Source organism: Piliocolobus tephrosceles, chromosome 11, assembly GCF_002776525.5.
Source record: "Piliocolobus tephrosceles isolate RC106 chromosome 11, ASM277652v3, whole genome shotgun sequence".
Lineage (NCBI taxonomy): Eukaryota > Metazoa > Chordata > Mammalia > Primates > Cercopithecidae > Piliocolobus > Piliocolobus tephrosceles.
In genome coordinates, this window is record NC_045444.1 from 126,890,321 (window position 1) to 126,906,947 (window position 16,627).

Sequence of the window (16,627 nt, forward strand, 5' to 3'; positions counted from 1 at the left end):
CCCATGCAGGTCACTGGCTGCAGGCAGGCAGTGCTGGGCTGATGAGAGAACGTCAGGTGCGGGGGACACAGAATGGTAAGGACAGAGTGGAGGTGGCATCAGATGCCAGGAGAGGACACCTCACATTAGAGAGGGGGGATGTATTAGGAGGTTTTTGTACTACTGTAAACAACTACCTGAGACTGGGTAATGAATAAAGAGGTTTAACTGACTCACAGTCCCACAGGCTGTGCGGGAAGCATGGCTGGGAGGCCCCAGGAAACTGACTCACAGTCCCGCAGGCTGTGCAGGAGGCATGGCTGGGAGGCCTCAGGAAACTGACAGTCAAGGTGGAAGGTGAAGGAGGAGGAGGCACATCTGACATGGCCGGGGAAGGAGGAAGACCGCAAAAGGGGAGGGGGAGGAGCCACACACTCAAACAACCAGATCTCATGAGAACTCACTCACTATCACGAGAACAGCAAGGGGGAAATCCACCCCCATGATCCAGTCACCTCCCACCAGGCCCCTCCTCCAACACTGGGGATTCCAATTCGACATGAGATCTGGGTGGGACACAGATCCAAACCGTATCAGGGGCCACTTCCACGGGGACGGGAAGAAGCAGGTGGGGCTAGTCCTTGGCAGGTGGGCTCAGGGCTGTGTGTGCACCCTCAGTTGCCTTTAGTTTGCTCTAAGAACAAGGTAGGAGGGGGGCATGGCTGGGGAAGGGGGTCTTCAACAGAGAATGGAGAAGACTCAAAATTATCCGTCTGCACACGAGCCTCTTCTACTTCTAGGGGAAATACTTTCTACACAGATATACAAAAAGTGGAGAGTCCCCTTTCTGCTGTGTATACCCAGCACATTCATTTTTTCAAGACCAAATATACAGCATTTCTTCTCCAAGGAATGGCACACAGCGCAGGCAGGGCCAAGCCCTCAGCTCCAGGTCTCCTGCTGAGGCTGTTTGCTTAACAACACCACGTGGAGTTTGGCACCTGCATCCAGGCCCTGACCCAGGGAGGAGGTGCTGCAAGAGGGCTGCCCTGCCCCACCAGGCACTGAAAGACTCTGAGGCCACTCCTGGGGACAAAATCCCTCCACTGTCCCCCTCAATGAGAAGCCCATTCCTTCTTCCAGATGTCCGAGGAGCCTCCCATGGTGCAGAGTCTGTCAGGCAGCTGAGAACAGGTGGCCAAGACCAGGTGACCCAGCTCAGCTCTCCTCGCCGCCCAGAGTCCTGGTCTTCTGGAAGATGCTCTGCATGGCAGAGATCCGGTCTTTATCCTGGATGTTGAGGACCTGGAACTACAGGCAGTGTTGCAGGGGAGAAGGGTTACGAGGACCCCAGAGCCCACGATAAGCTCTCGGGGCCAAGAGCACAGCACGGAACAACTGGCCGTCCCTGGGCCATGCCGGGCCTTCCTGCCCCGGGTATCTGCCTGGATGGGCATCCCAGAGGCAGAGCGGCCCCGGCCTCTGCTCCTCTCTGAGCCCCTTCTCACACACGGCGCCCTGGCATGGGCCTGCACAGAGGACGCCCCACAGGGTGCTGCTTGAAGCCTGCCTCTGACGACCACCCCACCCTCACCCCACCCTGCCCTCTGCTAAGAGCAGAGCATGGCCCTTGCTCCCTAATCTGCAGGCTCTGGGGTAAAAGTTCTTAAGTGCTGGGCATGAGGGGAGACCCCAGGAGGCCATCAGCATCTCAATAGGCAGAAGTTTGCTAAAATAGGATAGGAGATGCCCAGCAGAGGGCAGCTACCCTGTGGCCTCACTGTGACTAGGACACGGGAGAGGGTGGCTGAGAAACCCCCAGTGTGCCCTGGAAGGAGACCGTGTTTGTTCCTGGGATGAGGGTGAGGGCCGGGCCCTGGGCGAGGAGCAGGGTAGACAGACTCTGGGCAGGCTCGGCAGAGGTGGCAGAGCCTGGGGCACAGGGAGGGACAGTTGGTGGAGCCTCCAGGCACCCACGAGAAGTGGCCCAGGGGACACAGGGTCCCAAGGAGCATGGCTGTGGATTCTTGAGTCCAGGGAGAAAAAAAATGATCCCTGTGGGGCCCAGGTAAGGCCACAGGCCTTCACGAGGAATGAAACTCCAGGGTGGGCAGCTGGGGCTCTGAGCATTTACCAAGTGTGAGCTGGGGGGCAATTCTGGTGGGAAACGGAAGCAGGGTCAGACCCACTGCCCTGGTTCCAGGGAGCAGCCCCAGGCCCTGAGGGGACCCACCCATGGCCCGTGTGACCCCCGGACATCACATGTCCCCACAGACGCTTTCCATCCGAGCCCTGACCTGGCCTCAGCATTCCTGGGGCCGCTGACCCGGGATAGAGTCGGCAGGGAGCTGGGCCAGGGCTCCACCCCCACCCTCCCGCGCCCCTGGGCCTGCCCGAGGCTCCCGCGGCCAGCACCCACCTTGTCCAGCAGGACGTCGAAGTAGGCAGTGGCCCAGTAAGTGGGGTCACTGGCCGGCAGCTGCAGGAGCGCCTTGAGCCCGGAGCCGATGCGCGGCGGGGGACTGCGGCCCAGGTGGGTGGCGTGGATACGCAGGGCCGCCTCGGGCTGGCTGGCAAAGCCCTCCACACGCTGGTAGATGGCGCCGAGGTCCAGGCCGCTGCCCTGCAGCAGGTTGCGCTGAGGGTGGAGGAAGTCGGGCAGCTTCCGTGTGGCCAGGCAACAGAGCAGCACCACCAGCAGGCGGTACACGGCGCCCTGCAGCTCTGCCCAGTCCTCGGGCGCTGGGAAGAGCACGGAGGCCCACAGCAGCACCGTCTGCGGGACAGCAGGGTCATCCCTGGCCTCCCGTCCCACCTGGTCCACCCTGCACTCCCACCACCCTCACCCTGGCTGCCCCTCCCTGCTCCCACCCGCACCTCTCCCCACTGTGCGCCCTCCCCTCCACGTCCCAGTCAGAGTCCTAGGCCCCTCCCACCCGCTGCCCCCAGCCTGCTGGCTCCCGAAGGCCTGAACCCCGTCTCTCTCCTCCCCTGTCTGGCTCTGGCCCTGGCGCCCCACCCCAGCTCCTCCTTTCACCCCCCAGGACCTCCCCTGGGGGCCTCTGCAGCTCTCAGCATCCTCTGGGCCTTTCTGTCCTTCCCTCCGCCCCTTTGAGCTCCTACTCACCCCCTACAGCCCAACCCAACGGGCCCATGGCATTGTCACAGTCCTAGCCTGTGTGCTCACGACCCCTGGCCTGAACCACAGACCTGGGCTGCCTGCGGCAGCCCCAGAGAGCCTTCCCCTCCATCCTGCCCCAGGCCCTGTCCACAGTGGCTTTTCAAACCCTCTTCTTCCACCGCCCCCTCACCCTGCAGTTGAATTTGGGGCTTCAGAACCACCACGTATCCGACCTCAAGGGGGGCTGGAAGCTCCAGGTCAGGTGGAGGCCTGAGAGGGCGTGGCCAGAGGTCAGCTGGGGACTCCCAACACCAGAAGGGGCACCTCTCCCTCAACACTGAGCCAGGTGGAGGGGCCTCCCCATCTGTGGAGCGGCGCCCGGCCAGCCACGCACGCACTCCAGGGAGTGGCCAGCCGAGCAGACACCCAAGACAGCACAGCACCTGCTTCCTCGGGGTTGGCGTAGGTGGAGTCCCTGGCCCCTGCCTGTTCCTTCTTCTTCTCAGCATTTGACATTACAAAGCCCCAGGACAGAGCTCTGCAGAATGGCACTGTGGCCCAGGAAGCAGAGACGGGGGTGTGCCTGGGCTCTCCTGGGAACCCGAGAGGGAGGTGTCCCAGCCGGGTGACACTCCCAGACACTGGGAGGAGGCTCGCTGGGCGGGAACACTGGGCTCTGTGAGGCCCCACCCTGAGCTTCTACCCAACAGTGTCCCAGGGCCAGGAGGGCTGCCAAGGTCACGGCCCAGGGATGGCGAAGGCCAGCCTGTGGCACCACGGCACCTGCGGCCACATTCCCATGACCCCCATGAGCCACGGCCTCACCTCAGAACCTGGACAGGCCCTCAGAATCCCCCCAACTCCGACTCAGGGCTCATACCAGCTGCCCACCAGTCAGGGCTGGCAGGAGGGACTCGCCTGGGTGCACCTACCCCTGGGCCCTGCTGACAGACAACCCCCCTGAGTCCCGCCCTGGGTACCTTCAGGTGGCCAAAGGTCAGGCCGTCAGTCCGGCCGCCGTCTCGCCAGCTCTCGTGGTTGACCCGGTCGAGGATGGAGAGGCTGTCCAGGCGATGGCCCTGCAGGGAGCCCAGTTCCCCCAGCAGCCTGGTGAGCAGGTAGTCAGTGGAGGTCCTGGGGCCCAGACAGATGCACTGGGTCAGCCCCCGCCGCTGTTGGCCCCCAGCATGGGGGGCTCCTGAGCCCCAGAGGTTCAGGCCCTGGCCGGGGTGATGCTGTGCTGCGTCTGCTGGTGGGACCCAGCCTGGACCCCCGGCTTCTCGGGAGCTGCAGTCATCGGCTGTGCAGTGTGCACGCCAGCTTTTCGTGGAGACTCCCTGGCCCTGAATACAGAGGGAGGTTGGAGCCTCCAGGCCAACCCGGCCCTTTGTGTAGACAGGAAGGTGCCTCTCAGACCTGCCCAGGTTGGAGCCACCCAGCCCGGGGGTGTGACAGCTCCACCCATGGCCCCTTCAGGAAGCCCAGGGCGGCAGCCTCCAGTGGTGGCCACACGATGGGCTCAGAATCTCTGCTCCACACCCCAGCCCCACCCATGCCCATAGCTCGGAGCAGCTCACACCAGAGGACTTGCTGTGCGCATGGGGTGAGGTGGTGGAGCTTTGGCACCGCACCCTCATGGGCCCACCCTTCACGGAGCCACAACAGAGGACAGGCATGCGCCCAGTGTCTCCCCCCAAGTCTATGGGACGTGGAGCACCAAAAATGTCATTTTCCCATTTAATTGCAAAAATGACTCTGCCCAGCCAGCCCTTCCCCTTCCTTGGCAGGCAGACAGGTAGTTATTCCACAAGCCTGGACACCGCCCCTGCCTCGCACCAACGGGTCAGCGGGAATGCAGGGCAGGTGACTGGCGCCCCGCCGAGCCTTTCTCTTTTGGGGAAAACCACAGGAGGGGCATGACCAGCTTTGCAAAGCCCCCCACTGACGAGCGTGGATTCGACCATCCTTCCAGCAAGTGAGGAGGTGTGAGCCACCCCGAGGGGCTGTTGCAGCGGTGTCAGATCTGGATGGGGTGAGGTCCCTGGCCATTGGCTAGGGGTCTCCAGGAGAGCTCAGCCTCTGCCCAGTGCCCCTTTCCTTCCTCTCACAGACACCAACGTGGACGCACCCCCACTGTGTGGGGACCCTCTCAGCTTCTCTAAGAACCCTCCTGCCTGGACAGGTTGCCTGACCTCTCAGCTATTTTCCTGCCCCAAGCAAAAACTGGGTAGTGGACGGTCCCATCTAGCGCAGCCGTCCACAATTCCAGGTCTCTCATCACCCAGCGTCAGATGCCACAGGCCCCTTTCCACTTGGGAGAAGACACATCTCCACCCTCCCTACAGCCAGAGACCCCAGTAATCTCAGTGGAACACACGTGCCCATGGGGGCAGAGGCAGATGGAGGACCCTGCAGATGCTCCTGGCTGGGGCCGGGGAAGCATGGGGGCAGTGGCCCCTTCCTGCCCACTCCCCAGGAACCTTGTGACCGGGAAGGTGCGCCTACCTCCAGAGCTGGGTGCTGGCCGGCACCAGGTCTACCCCTTGGCTGAGGATCCTTCTCAAGCTGCCCTCAGGGAACCCAGGCATCTGCTGGGCCCCCTCCAGGGCAGGCACCCCAAGCTTCCTTCTCACCACGGGCACCACGTGGAAGTTGATTGTTCTCCAGCTGCTGGACACCAGCAAGGACAGGTGGAGCTGCTCCTCCCTCAGGCTGGCCGCGTTCAGCGAACCTGCAAAGACCCAAGTCACGCGCTCCTCCTCGACCCGCCTCAGCCGCCCAGGACACTCCACAGCCCTCCTCCTGCTGCCAACTTGGCTCCTGCCCCTCATCATCTCTCCCCTGCAGCCCTTTCTGCCAGCCCCCACCTGCAGGCTGCAGCTCCCCAACCCTGGACACCTGCGCGCATCCCTGGACCTCAGCCAAGTGAGGAGATGGCCACTGGTGACCATCCTCGGCACAACTGTCAGCTCAGCGACCTGCAGCATCAGTGATGACAGCAGCGTTCGACGTGAGGTTTTCCTTTGCCAGGCACTGCCCTCACCCCGTACCTCAGGACCACGCCTGCTGTGCCTTCCCAGGCCTTCCTAAGCCTGCTCGCTCTGCCCCAGCCCTGGGACCAAAGTCCCAGCCCTCAGCTGGCCCCCTACCTTCTGACGATGGCCCTGGTGTCTCTGCTGCCTTCTCTGCGGGGAAGGAGGCAGCAGTAGTCCAGGCTGGGGCCACAGGGCTCCCACTCCAGAACTGGAGAGGGTAGAGCGAGGCTAGGCCTTTCCTCCCCAGAATTTGCCTCCTCCTCCCCATGCCCCCTACCCCTGCCCCTGGAAGCTTCCCTGAGAGCCCCCTGCCACTCAAATCAACTGCATGCACAGGAACCCCATGTTGGACCCAGCTAGGGGACCAGTCTACGCGATGAGGGCAGCTGGGACAGGAGGGACAGGCCCAGGCCGGGACTCAGTTCCCATGGAGAGAAGAGGCGGCGGCGGCCGCCAGTCGTGGGGAGCCAGCGTGGCCACCCGTGTTTCTGGGCTGCCCAGGCCAGCAGGCTCACAGTGAGAGCTCAGCCGCTCTTCCTGACCGGGCCTGGGTCCTACGCTTCCCAGAGAGCCCCTGCCCGAGAGCCCCATGGCCTCTGTCACCCCACGGGGGCACATTCTGGCCAAGAGGTTTCCCACCCCCTTCCCTACTCAGACCCCACCCAGGGCCCAGCCCAGTGCCCAGCCCAGTGCCCACTTCCCTAACATGGAGCCCAGAGCCCCGGAGGGCCCGTTCCAGGGGCTGGGGGCATTCTGGTGAATCCAGGGGCCCTCTGACCTCTGCCTCAGTCACCCAACCCCCCCAAAACAAAGCAATACCTGAGAATGAAGAGGGTGAGGTGTCACTCAGGGTGACTGCAGACACCGGCACGGCCCCCGCCCAACACTGACCCAGGGGCCAGGGGAGAGGCCGCCCCTCCCCTCCCCAGCACTGTCCAGCCGGGATGCCCAGGTCACAGGGAGCTGGGTCCAGGCAGAATGCTGGCGTGTCCCCAAGGGAATCTTGGCATGTGCCTTGGGAAAGGTCCCCATCATGAGTGAGCATGGGGCCTGCCTTCCCCCCGTCCCACCACCCCAGGGCCCTCCCGGAGGAAGCCTGGTGCCGGCTGTGTGGGACCTCAGCACCCACAATCTCCCGCGGGGCAGTTCTGGGGACATCTCTGGGACCCACCTGAGGGCAACCCTGGCTCTGCTGCCTGGGCAGCCCATCCCACAGGGGCCTCGGCTCCCATCAATGAAAGAGAAGGAGGGCCCCCTAAATGCAGCATTTGAGGTGCCTGCCATTCAGAGCCGCCTCTAGTGGCCACACACCGCATCTGCCGTGGCCCACACACGCTCGCTGCCCGTGACCTGGCAGCTTGGAAGGCAGCCACAACTGCACCAGCCCAGCCACAGGCCACAGCCCTGGGCTGGTCTCACCGGTTCCCAGGGTGGGAGCAGCCTGACCACTGTCACCCAGGCTGCCACTTCCCTTTTAAGGTAAGTGTCAGGAAACAATGCCTGGAATTTCCCTGCATGCCCAGCCCAGCGCAGCTTCAGGGGCCGTGGGCGCGGCCTGCAGTATCGGGTCGGCTTTCTCAGAGTGCACTCTGGGGGTGTGAGGAGCCTGGCAGCTTAGACTTAATCCTAACGACTCAGGGCCTGCACAGCCTCCTGCTCACCCCAATGGGTGGGCCTGTCTCACAGGTGGGGACGGGGCCAGGTGAGGTCGGCAAGAAGATAGAGATACCCGCCCCACAGCCTGCATGATTAGAGGCTCAGGAGATGCTGGGGCAGGAAGCCCGAGGGGCTGGGGTCAGGGTGAGGGCTGGCTGGGAGCACCAGAAGCTGACACCCCAGAGGTCAGGTCAGTCACTCATCCCAGGGCACCAGACAGGCCTAGGGAGGGCTTCCGTTAGAATCCACCCTCCCGGCCTTCCAGCATGCAGACTGGAGGTCTGGCTGTGTGCGGCGGCGGCGGCACACCCTTCCCCAGAACTCACAGAAGGTGCCTCTGCCTCCAGGCAGGCCCCAGCGCTGGGCAGCCCCAAGCAGGTCACAGCCTCTCGCGAAGGTGAGCTGACCCCACCCACTGACCTCACGAAGGACATGAGAGTCAGATGAATACCAGGGAGGTGACTCGAGGCAACAAAGCCCTGTGAGGACTGTGGTGACTCACATGTGACAAATTCTGTTCCAGTCCCCAGTTCCCTTCCAGGACAACCTGATCCCCCGGAGGATGGCTGCACTACTCAGGGTCCCCATCATCCTGGCCCCTGCACAGGCCAAGTCCTGTTCTCCCCCACCCTGGCCGTCCAGGCAGCCCCTGCTGAAGGAGCCCTGGGCTCAGACTTGCCCTGGATCATATCAACAGGGCCCCAAAGGTTGGGCCAGTCACGGTGGCTCACACCTGTAATCCCAGCAGTTTGAGAGGCCCAGGTGGGCGGATCATCTGAGGTCAGAAGTTCAAGACCAGCCTGGCCAACATGGTGAAACCCCGTCTCTACTAAAAATACAAAAGTTAGCTGGGTGTGGTGGCCTATGCCTGTAATCCCAGCTACTCGGGAGGCTGAGGCAGGAGAATCGCTTGAAGCCGGGAGGCGGAGGTTGCAGTGAACCAAGATTGCACCACGGCACTCCAGCCTGGGCGAAAGAGTAAGACTCGGTCTCAAAAACAAACAAATAAACAAACAAAAAGTCCCAGAGGAGAGACTGAGGCCAACCCCTGATCCATGCGGAAGCCCAGCCTCAGCCACAAGCTGATAAGACATGCGCACACACCTGCACACGCATTCACACCCCTGCACTCATGTGCACGCAGGCAGGCACACACACACCCCTCCCACCTGGTGCAACATGACCAGACACTGGAAGTGGGTGTGGGACGGCCTCGAGGATCCTTGAGGTCACAGGCTGTGACAGGCAGCAGAGCCACCGGCCCGCAGCCGTGTGAAGGACCCTCCTGCAAATCCACCAGCAAAGCAGCTGCCCCGGACTCCAGCCACTGGACGAGCGGCAGCCATGGAAACCACCGTGCAACACACGACACGGAACACATCGTCTGTCTTTAGAGGCATTTGGAGCTGGAAGACCTAAGTGAGGTCCCCCGACTTCTGTGCCCCAAGATGCTGTTCACACTTGCACAGTGTCACACACGTGTACACACGCCTGTGCATGCAGTCACACACAGAGGACAGTCGCCACCCTGTGTGCACGTACACGGCAATCACACACATGTGCACTCATACACTTGCACGCAGACACCCACACAGTGAGCAGGTACAGCCCTGTGAGCACCCACACAGCAGCCCCTCGGTACGCACAGATACACGTGCAGCGGGCTGTGCCTGTACCTGGCCTGATGAGACTGTGGTGCTTGCAGTGTACGATGGCTGCCACCAGCAGGTCCTTGAGGACACACAGGACCTTGCTGGGCACAATGTGTCCACGGCACTTGGCGTCACCCTCCGAGGACGCAGTGAAGATATCGTCGGTGGTCCACCGCTCCAGGCCAGCCCCTTCCCTGGGCACACCCAGTCGGCATAATTCAGGGCCATCCTCCGGCTGGGTGGCCTCTGGTTCCTCAATCAGTAGAGCCTCGGCATCCACCCACAGGGGCACCTCCATGTCCAGCGGGTCCTCAGAGGAACGCAGGGCGAACTGGAAGGCCTCCAGGCCGCGGGAGTAGTCCACGATGAAGCGGGGGTCCAGGGCATGCACGCGCTCCAGCACCGTGAGCAGCACGTTCTCTGCGCGCTGGAAGTCCTGGGCACGCGGCGCCTCTCGGGACCGGATGGCCTGCAGGTAGTGGTGCCACAGGGGCACCTGCACGGCCATGGCTGAGGTGGGGACAGCAGGGGCAGGCATCCCTTCAACAGTGGCAGGTGAGGGCCAGTGGCCCCTGAGGACGGCTCCGCAGGCCGGCTGTGCAGATGGGCTGGGAGGAGGCACCTGCCCAGGTAAGCAGCAGGTCTGCAGGTGGGGCCTCAGCTCCCGCAGAGCAGAATTCCAGAGTGACAGCACAGTGCGGCAGGTTAAATAGCTGAACTATTTAAGGCCTTTGAAGTGCGGGTGAGTCAGTCCCCAGCAATTGGGAATGTCACAGGGGCCGTGCAGGGCAGGTGGAGGCTGGGCTTGGTTACCCTCCTCCCTCCCATCAGAAGAGCTCTCGCATCTTAGGCCCAGGCCCCTGTCCCAGCCAGGCGTGGGGTCCCTGGAGAAATCCTGCCGCTGGACTGCACTGTCCCTGGGAGGGGAGCCTGTGTGTATTCCTGATGGGCCTCCTTCCACCCTTCTCCCCACAGCCCAGGGGCCAGGTCTCTGGATCAGGCCCCCCTGCCCCAGCCTCCCTGCCAGGTTGGAGGGAACACAAGGCACCCCATGGCTCAGTGAGAAAGGGGAAGCAGGGCGGTGGCTGCCCAGACCCCGCTGTGGGGGAGCCCCGGACTCTCTAAGGCTGCCTGGAAGGCGGGGAACCTGGAGGCTGCGTCTCTGCAATGTTCCCCTCAGACACCTGTGCCCGGCTTAAAGGAAGACGCCTCAAACGTGCACAGGCCACAGTCCTGGCATGGCTCCTGCCTCTGCCCCAGCTGTGCGTCCAGCCATCTGGGCCCTGGACCCCTGGGCTACCAGTCCCCACCCCACCCCACCCTGCCCGGCCTCCAACCTGAGAGGAGCTGGCACCCACCTAGCCTGGGAACTGGAGCTCATCTGGTTGTGGAGAGAAGCAGTCTCCGTGGCTTCACCTCACCCAGGTGGAGAACTTTGCCCCACCACCCCCTCCAGCACCTGCGCCAGGCACCCTGCCCGCCCCGCCCCCTCCCTGCACAGGGCTGTGCAAGTCCCAACCAGCAGGGAGCCGCCCCACCGACCCTTGGCCCTGCCAGCTGGCCTGGTGCGCTGGGTGCTCAGCCGCAGGGGTGTCTGCAAACAGCGAACATGGAGACGGCCCCACTCGGTGTCGTGGAGATGCCGCCCCCCCCCCCCCAGGCAGCTGCACCTGAGTCAGAGCTATGGGCAGAACCAGGACCCCGGGAGGGTGGGGCAGAAGCAACAGCCACTCACTTCCTGGTGCTTGAAAGCCCCTGTGAGGGGCTGCAGCCCCGTGAGTGGGTCTCTGCTTCCATGCCTCCCAGGACAGGGAGCTCACCCCTCACAGGGTAGCCCACGGTCAAGAGACGGATATCCCTCCTCCACGCTGGCCCACTCCTGTGCGCTGGAGTTGGTTAGAGCACGTGTCCCCCTCCCCAGGGCAGCTGTTCAGGTTCGAGGGCCCATTTGTCCTAGGCCCTCACCCACGGCCTGCCTAGGTCCCCACACACAGCCGTGTGCCACAGTCCTCCGTCTCCACAGGACTCTGGCCTGCGGGGAGGTGGATGATGACACCTTCAGTGTCCCAGCTCCTCCTTCCCAGGAACCTCCCAGTGTTCTGAATTCACCCAGGAGACCCCCGACCCCACCCCAATCTACCCAAAGTGCCCGGGGGCTCTGAGCCATGGGAAAGGCTGGCTCCTCAGGCCCCAAGCTGCTCCCTCCAGCAGCCACAGAGCAGGGCCCTTCTCCCTCGGGAACAGCCCCCAGGCTTTGCATCTCCCTTTGCCCCTAAAGCCCCCTCTCCGCTGCTGTCCACGCCAAGGGCCCAAGACCAGGCCCCCCTCTCCTCTCCTCTCCTCTCCTCGGCAGGGGATTCCACCTGGCTGTCCCCCTTGTCAGTCCTGGCTGACTCCCTGTCCCGTCCTTCACTGGCTCTGGCCTCCTGGCTCCCACCAGTTCCTGAGCCAAACCCAGCTGGTTGCCCCAAGGGACCCCACTCTCTCCACGTGTGCCCCAGCTGAGGTCAGAGCCCCCGATGGGCCAGGCCCCATCCTTGCCCCTTGGCCCCTCTGGCGGGTGGCGAATGACATGGTGAGTTTCCTGTGGCTGGAATGGTGTCACATTCCTCCGTGTACCCTAGAGCTGGGCACGATGCCTGGCACACAGGAGCATGTGGACCACACCAGGGAACTGTGGACAAGCAGTGGTCCCTGGGAAGCTGTACCCGTGCAAGAGAGAGGAGAGCTGCCGCTGACGGAGGGGATGCGGGCGCCCGCCCTGGACGGCTGGGCAGCTTTGACCACAAAGGGCCAAGTGCTCCAGAGGCCTGCAGGCAACCACTAGCCACAGTGCACCCAGGACTCCAACTCTGACCCCCGGAGGGCAGCATGGTGAGGGTGGGGAGAGTCAGAGAGACCAGACGTGCCAGGGGGCCTTGGCAACTCAAGAAGGGGTTCCTTGGCACCCGTGGCAACCGCAAATGCTCAGATGGGCGTTGACTGAGTCTCTCAGCAGCGCTCAGGGCCACAGCATGGATCCTGTATTTCAGGAAGTCCCAGATGTGCTGGGAAAGGCGGGGTGGGAAGGACACATTCCGGCCTGAACAGAGTCCCAGAGCTGAAGCCAGGGAAGCACCAGGGGCGCACCCTGAGCTGTGGAGGCTCCACGCAGCTGCAGCCCACAGCGGGGGTGTGTTTCCGGGGATGTGACAGACCACAACGGAGGTAAAATGACAGAAGCGAATTCTCACAGCTCCGGAGGCAGACGTCCAAGAGCACGGTGTTGCATGGCCAAGCTCCCTCCGGAGGCTCCAGGGAAGCATGGCTCCCGCCTCTCCCAGCTCCAGTGCAGCCGCGTTCCTTGACCACGTCTCTCCATCTCTGCTGCCTCCGTCCTCACGTGATCCTCTCCTATGGGCAGCTGTGCTATCTCTTCCTGCTTCTCTTACAAGGACACTGGGGAGAGCATTTAGGGCCACTGGGCTGTCCCAGATAATCTCATCCCACAGGTCTCAATTCACCCACAGTTCAGTCTGTTACCACGTAAGGCCACACTCTCTCCTGTGCTTTATGAGGTCCTGTTCACAGGTTCCGGGGACTAGGAGGTGGCCGTGCCTCAGCCAGCCGCAGTCAGCAGCCCCCACACGACCACATGCCAGGAGCCCAGCCGAGAAACGGTGCCTACAGAGACCTATGCTCATGGCCCCTCCCCTAGCCCAGCCACCCCTTCGGGAACAGTGGACATAGCTCTGTGCAGCCTCAGGGATGCAAAGCAACCAAGACGGGAGTTTCCAGCAGAGGTCTACACCGTCCACCAACGCCGGCAGTACTCCGGGAAGGAGACCCTTCTTCTGCGTCCGGCCCTTCTCTCCAGGATGCTGTGGTCCGATTCAGCCAAGGTGCCCAGAGTACCTGCCAGGCCTGCCAGGCTCAGGTGCGGATGCAGAAAAGTCAGACTTGAGGGATGAGCTCGGCACCATTGTGCGACCTGAGCAAGTCGCTGCCCAGCCTGGGCTCCAGGTCCTCAATGGACAGTGAAGAATCCACAGGAGACAGGCTCTCAGACAGAATCCAGCCGCCCGGAGACCAGACACCCTTTATGCAGACACCTCTGCAGGGAAGCAGTTTCCACACCGACATGGCCCTTCTGGGCTTCAGGATAAAGCGGCGATGCTCACCACGCGGCACAAACCCGCGTCCTGACTCCCAGAGCACACGCCCGGCCCCTGCGGCCTCCCCTTCGTGGCCTAACTCTGCATCAGGGTGGCGAATAAAATGCAGGACACCCAGTTGTTAGGATTAATCTGAAGTTCAAATCTAACTTGCATGGCACACAAACATTTATTGTTGTTGATCTGGAGTTGGAATGTAACAGGGAACCCTGTATTTCCACTGCTAAGCCTGGAAGCCCCCCTGGGAGCAGCTCTGAGCGGTAGGGGTGAACCCCCGCTGGGAGGAGCAAAGCAAAGAAGGGACCGTTGCCTCTGAAGCACGGCCCATGCTGAGAAGGTCAGGGCCGTAGCTGCTGTCAACAACACCCATGCTGAGAAGGTCAGGGCTTCCTGTCCTGCTGTGGCCTCTGTAGCCCCCACCTAGTGGGGCAGGACAACACCAAGAGCCACTCTGGGCCTCAGCTTGAGTCCCCTGTGGGATGGGCAGGTACTCAAGCTGAGAGCTCTGAGGAAGCGCAGGGGCTGGGCCGCTTTAGGAAATGGGAGTAGCCCTGTTGGGCTGCAGGAACGGGGAGGTGAAGCCAGGTGTGAGGCCTGGGCTGGGCGGGTGATGGGGGCTGCCCTAGAGAGCCTGTCCAGCCCCCGCCCACTGAGCCAGCCTGTCCTGGGGAAGGCAGGTGTCCGTGGTCACCCCCAGGGAGGTGAGGAAGGAGCTGGCAAATTGAAAATAACTGCTGGGAGAAGCCAGTCCTCCTGCCAAAGCCAGCCCAGCCCCACCAGGGCACCCCGTGTGGCCCTGGGCCAAGCCATGCCGTGCTCGTTCCCTGGGATTGGGAAGCCCAAGTCATGGAGTGAAACCGATTGGACGGAAAGGACGGGGCCGGAGGAGGCAGCAGCTGCCAGGAGCATCTCCAGTGGAATCCCAGGTGGCTCCAGCTGGGACTTCACGGCAGGACCCACGCGATGCTCAGGCCATGGGAAGGTTCGGCAGACCTCACTTCTCCAGGGATCCCCCACCTGCCCGGGGCTCCCCTGGAACCCTTGCCTGGCCCAGGGAAAGACTGGGTAGGAATGACAACCCCAACATGGCGAGCGCTTGCAGAGAAGGGAGGCGAGGCCCCGGGAGGAGGAGGAAATCCCGCCCCACCCGACATGACCGTGGCCAGCACCCTGCCTGGCTTCACTCAGGACGGTGTTTTCCCAGTGGAGACCACAGGAAGAGACCGCCTGCCCCCACACACTCCCTTTCTCACTCAGCCGTCGCTCACCCTCCTCACCCTCTTCCTGCCCCTGCAGTCCCCTGGTGCGTCTAAGCAGCTGCCCGCGCAGGCCCAGGCTCATCTGTCACTCACCATCCCTGTTAGCGGACTGCAGACTGTGCATCAGCCCACAGCACCCACGGCACCTGGTGCAAAGAGCCCCTGAGGGTGTGAAGACTTCTTAGTCCCTGACAATTTCTTGAAGGCCTCCTCCACCAGGTTACAGGACGGGAGCATTTTTGCAGAGCTCAGGAATTAAGTCATCACCCTTCCTCCACCCTTGGCCCACAGGCCGTCCTTCCCACCACTGCCCAGAGGGAACACCGCGGCCCGCAGTCTGCTTCTCAGAGAAGGAGGTATCTGCAGGCATCCCCCCGTGCTGTCCTCCCTCCTCTGGGGCAGAGGGAGGGTGTGGACGCTGTGAGGTGGGAGTGCAGTGGGTAGCAGGCAGGAAGCCCGCGCCTCAGGGAGCTCTGGTGTACACACACAGCCTGCCTTGCCCTGTGGCTCCTACACACAGGGGAGCAAGGGCTGGGGGAGGAAGGAGGTGATGGGCAGTTAAGCCCCAGGTGGACGGAGAGGGCTGGGGTGTGCTCAGCTGTGGAGCAGTCAGGTGTGTGGTGGGGTGGGTGGGGTGGGTGGGGATGCACCTGTGGGTCATGGGCCGGGGGCTACTCTGGGCCACCCTGAGGAACTGAGCTACCTGGGGCTGAGGGTGGGCTAATCCCTCACCTGGAAAAGCCCGCGGGGAGCAGATGTTAGAGCAGACTCATTTTTCTGAGGCAGGAAGGAAGCTGGAGGCAGGCTCAGCCCAGGACAGGGGTGGGCAGGGGCCCTGGGAAGAGGGAAGCTCGACGGCACAGGGTGGGTGGAGAGCCGTGTGAGACGGGAAGGGGGTGTTCTCTCAGGCCCGGGGGCATATGGAGACCACCCGCCTGGGCACACGGGGCCACCAGCTCCGTCTGTCCAGGGCTCCAGTCCCCAGCTCCCCTGGAGCGCGCCCAGGTGGGGTTCCTCCAGGTCTCTCCAGGTGCTGGCCACGGTGGGTTTTGTTTTGCTTGCTGGTTGGAGTTTTAGTCTTTTACGTTGTGGTAAATAAACATAACTTTTACCATCTTAACCACCTGTAAGTGTGCAGCTCAGCGCCATCAGGAACGTTCAGGTTATGGTATGGCCACTGTCACCGTCAGTCTCCAGAGTTCGTCTCGTCTTCCAAGCTGAGACCCTGTCCCCATCCCACACTGACTCTGGCCCCTCCCCCATCCCCTGGCTCTCACCATTCTACCTTCCGTTTCTAGGGTTTGCAGCGCTCCTGGGACCTCAGGGAAGCGTTGACCTTAGCACTCACTTATTTCACTTGGCATTGTGTCCTCAGGGGGCTTCCAGATTGTGGCATGTGTGAGAATTTCCTTCCTTTTAAAGGCGGAGTAATATTCCACGGTGGGGATGGACCACATTTTGCGTATCCAGTCATCTGTGAACAGACACCTGGGCTCCTTCTACCGTCAGCTACAGTGCAGATGCTGCTATGAACACAGGGGTACACACATCTCTTTGAGTCTCTGCTTTCAGTTCCTTGGGGTATATGCCCAGAAGTGGGTTCCTGGATCATATGTGAACTCTGTTTAATTTTCTGAGGATCTGTCACACCGTTCCCACCGCAGTGCACAAGAGCCCTGGCTTCTCCACGTCCTCCGCTCCAGCACTCATCCTCCACTGTCTTGGTAAGAGCTATCCCAGGGCTGGGAAGTGCTGACGTGCTGTGGTTTTG

General features: G+C 62.5%; 1 protein-coding gene across 3 annotated transcripts; it reads right to left on the reverse strand.

The window, feature by feature from the left end:
• Nucleotides 1-818: 818 nt before the first annotated feature.
• Nucleotides 819-15,236, reverse strand: MAB21L4 (mab-21 like 4). 3 transcript variants are annotated; one of them, XM_023195080.2, is made up of 5 exons: nucleotides 14,950-15,236; nucleotides 5,606-5,831; nucleotides 4,081-4,234; nucleotides 2,399-2,755; nucleotides 819-1,290 (listed from the first exon to the last, which is right to left on the reverse strand). In XM_023195080.2, exons 1-5 carry the CDS (start codon nucleotides 14,978-14,980, stop codon nucleotides 1,198-1,200), a joined length of 861 nt encoding a protein of 286 aa, XP_023050848.1. In that variant the 5' UTR covers nucleotides 14,981-15,236; the 3' UTR covers nucleotides 819-1,197. The 3 variants fall into 3 exon arrangements, with proteins under 3 accessions (XP_023050848.1, XP_023050847.1, XP_023050845.1); XM_023195079.1 differs by lacking the exon at nucleotides 14,950-15,236 and adding an exon at nucleotides 9,468-10,824 and having other exon boundaries at nucleotides 2,399-2,617; XM_023195077.1 differs by lacking the exon at nucleotides 14,950-15,236 and adding an exon at nucleotides 9,468-10,824.
• Nucleotides 15,237-16,627: the final 1,391 nt, after the last annotated feature.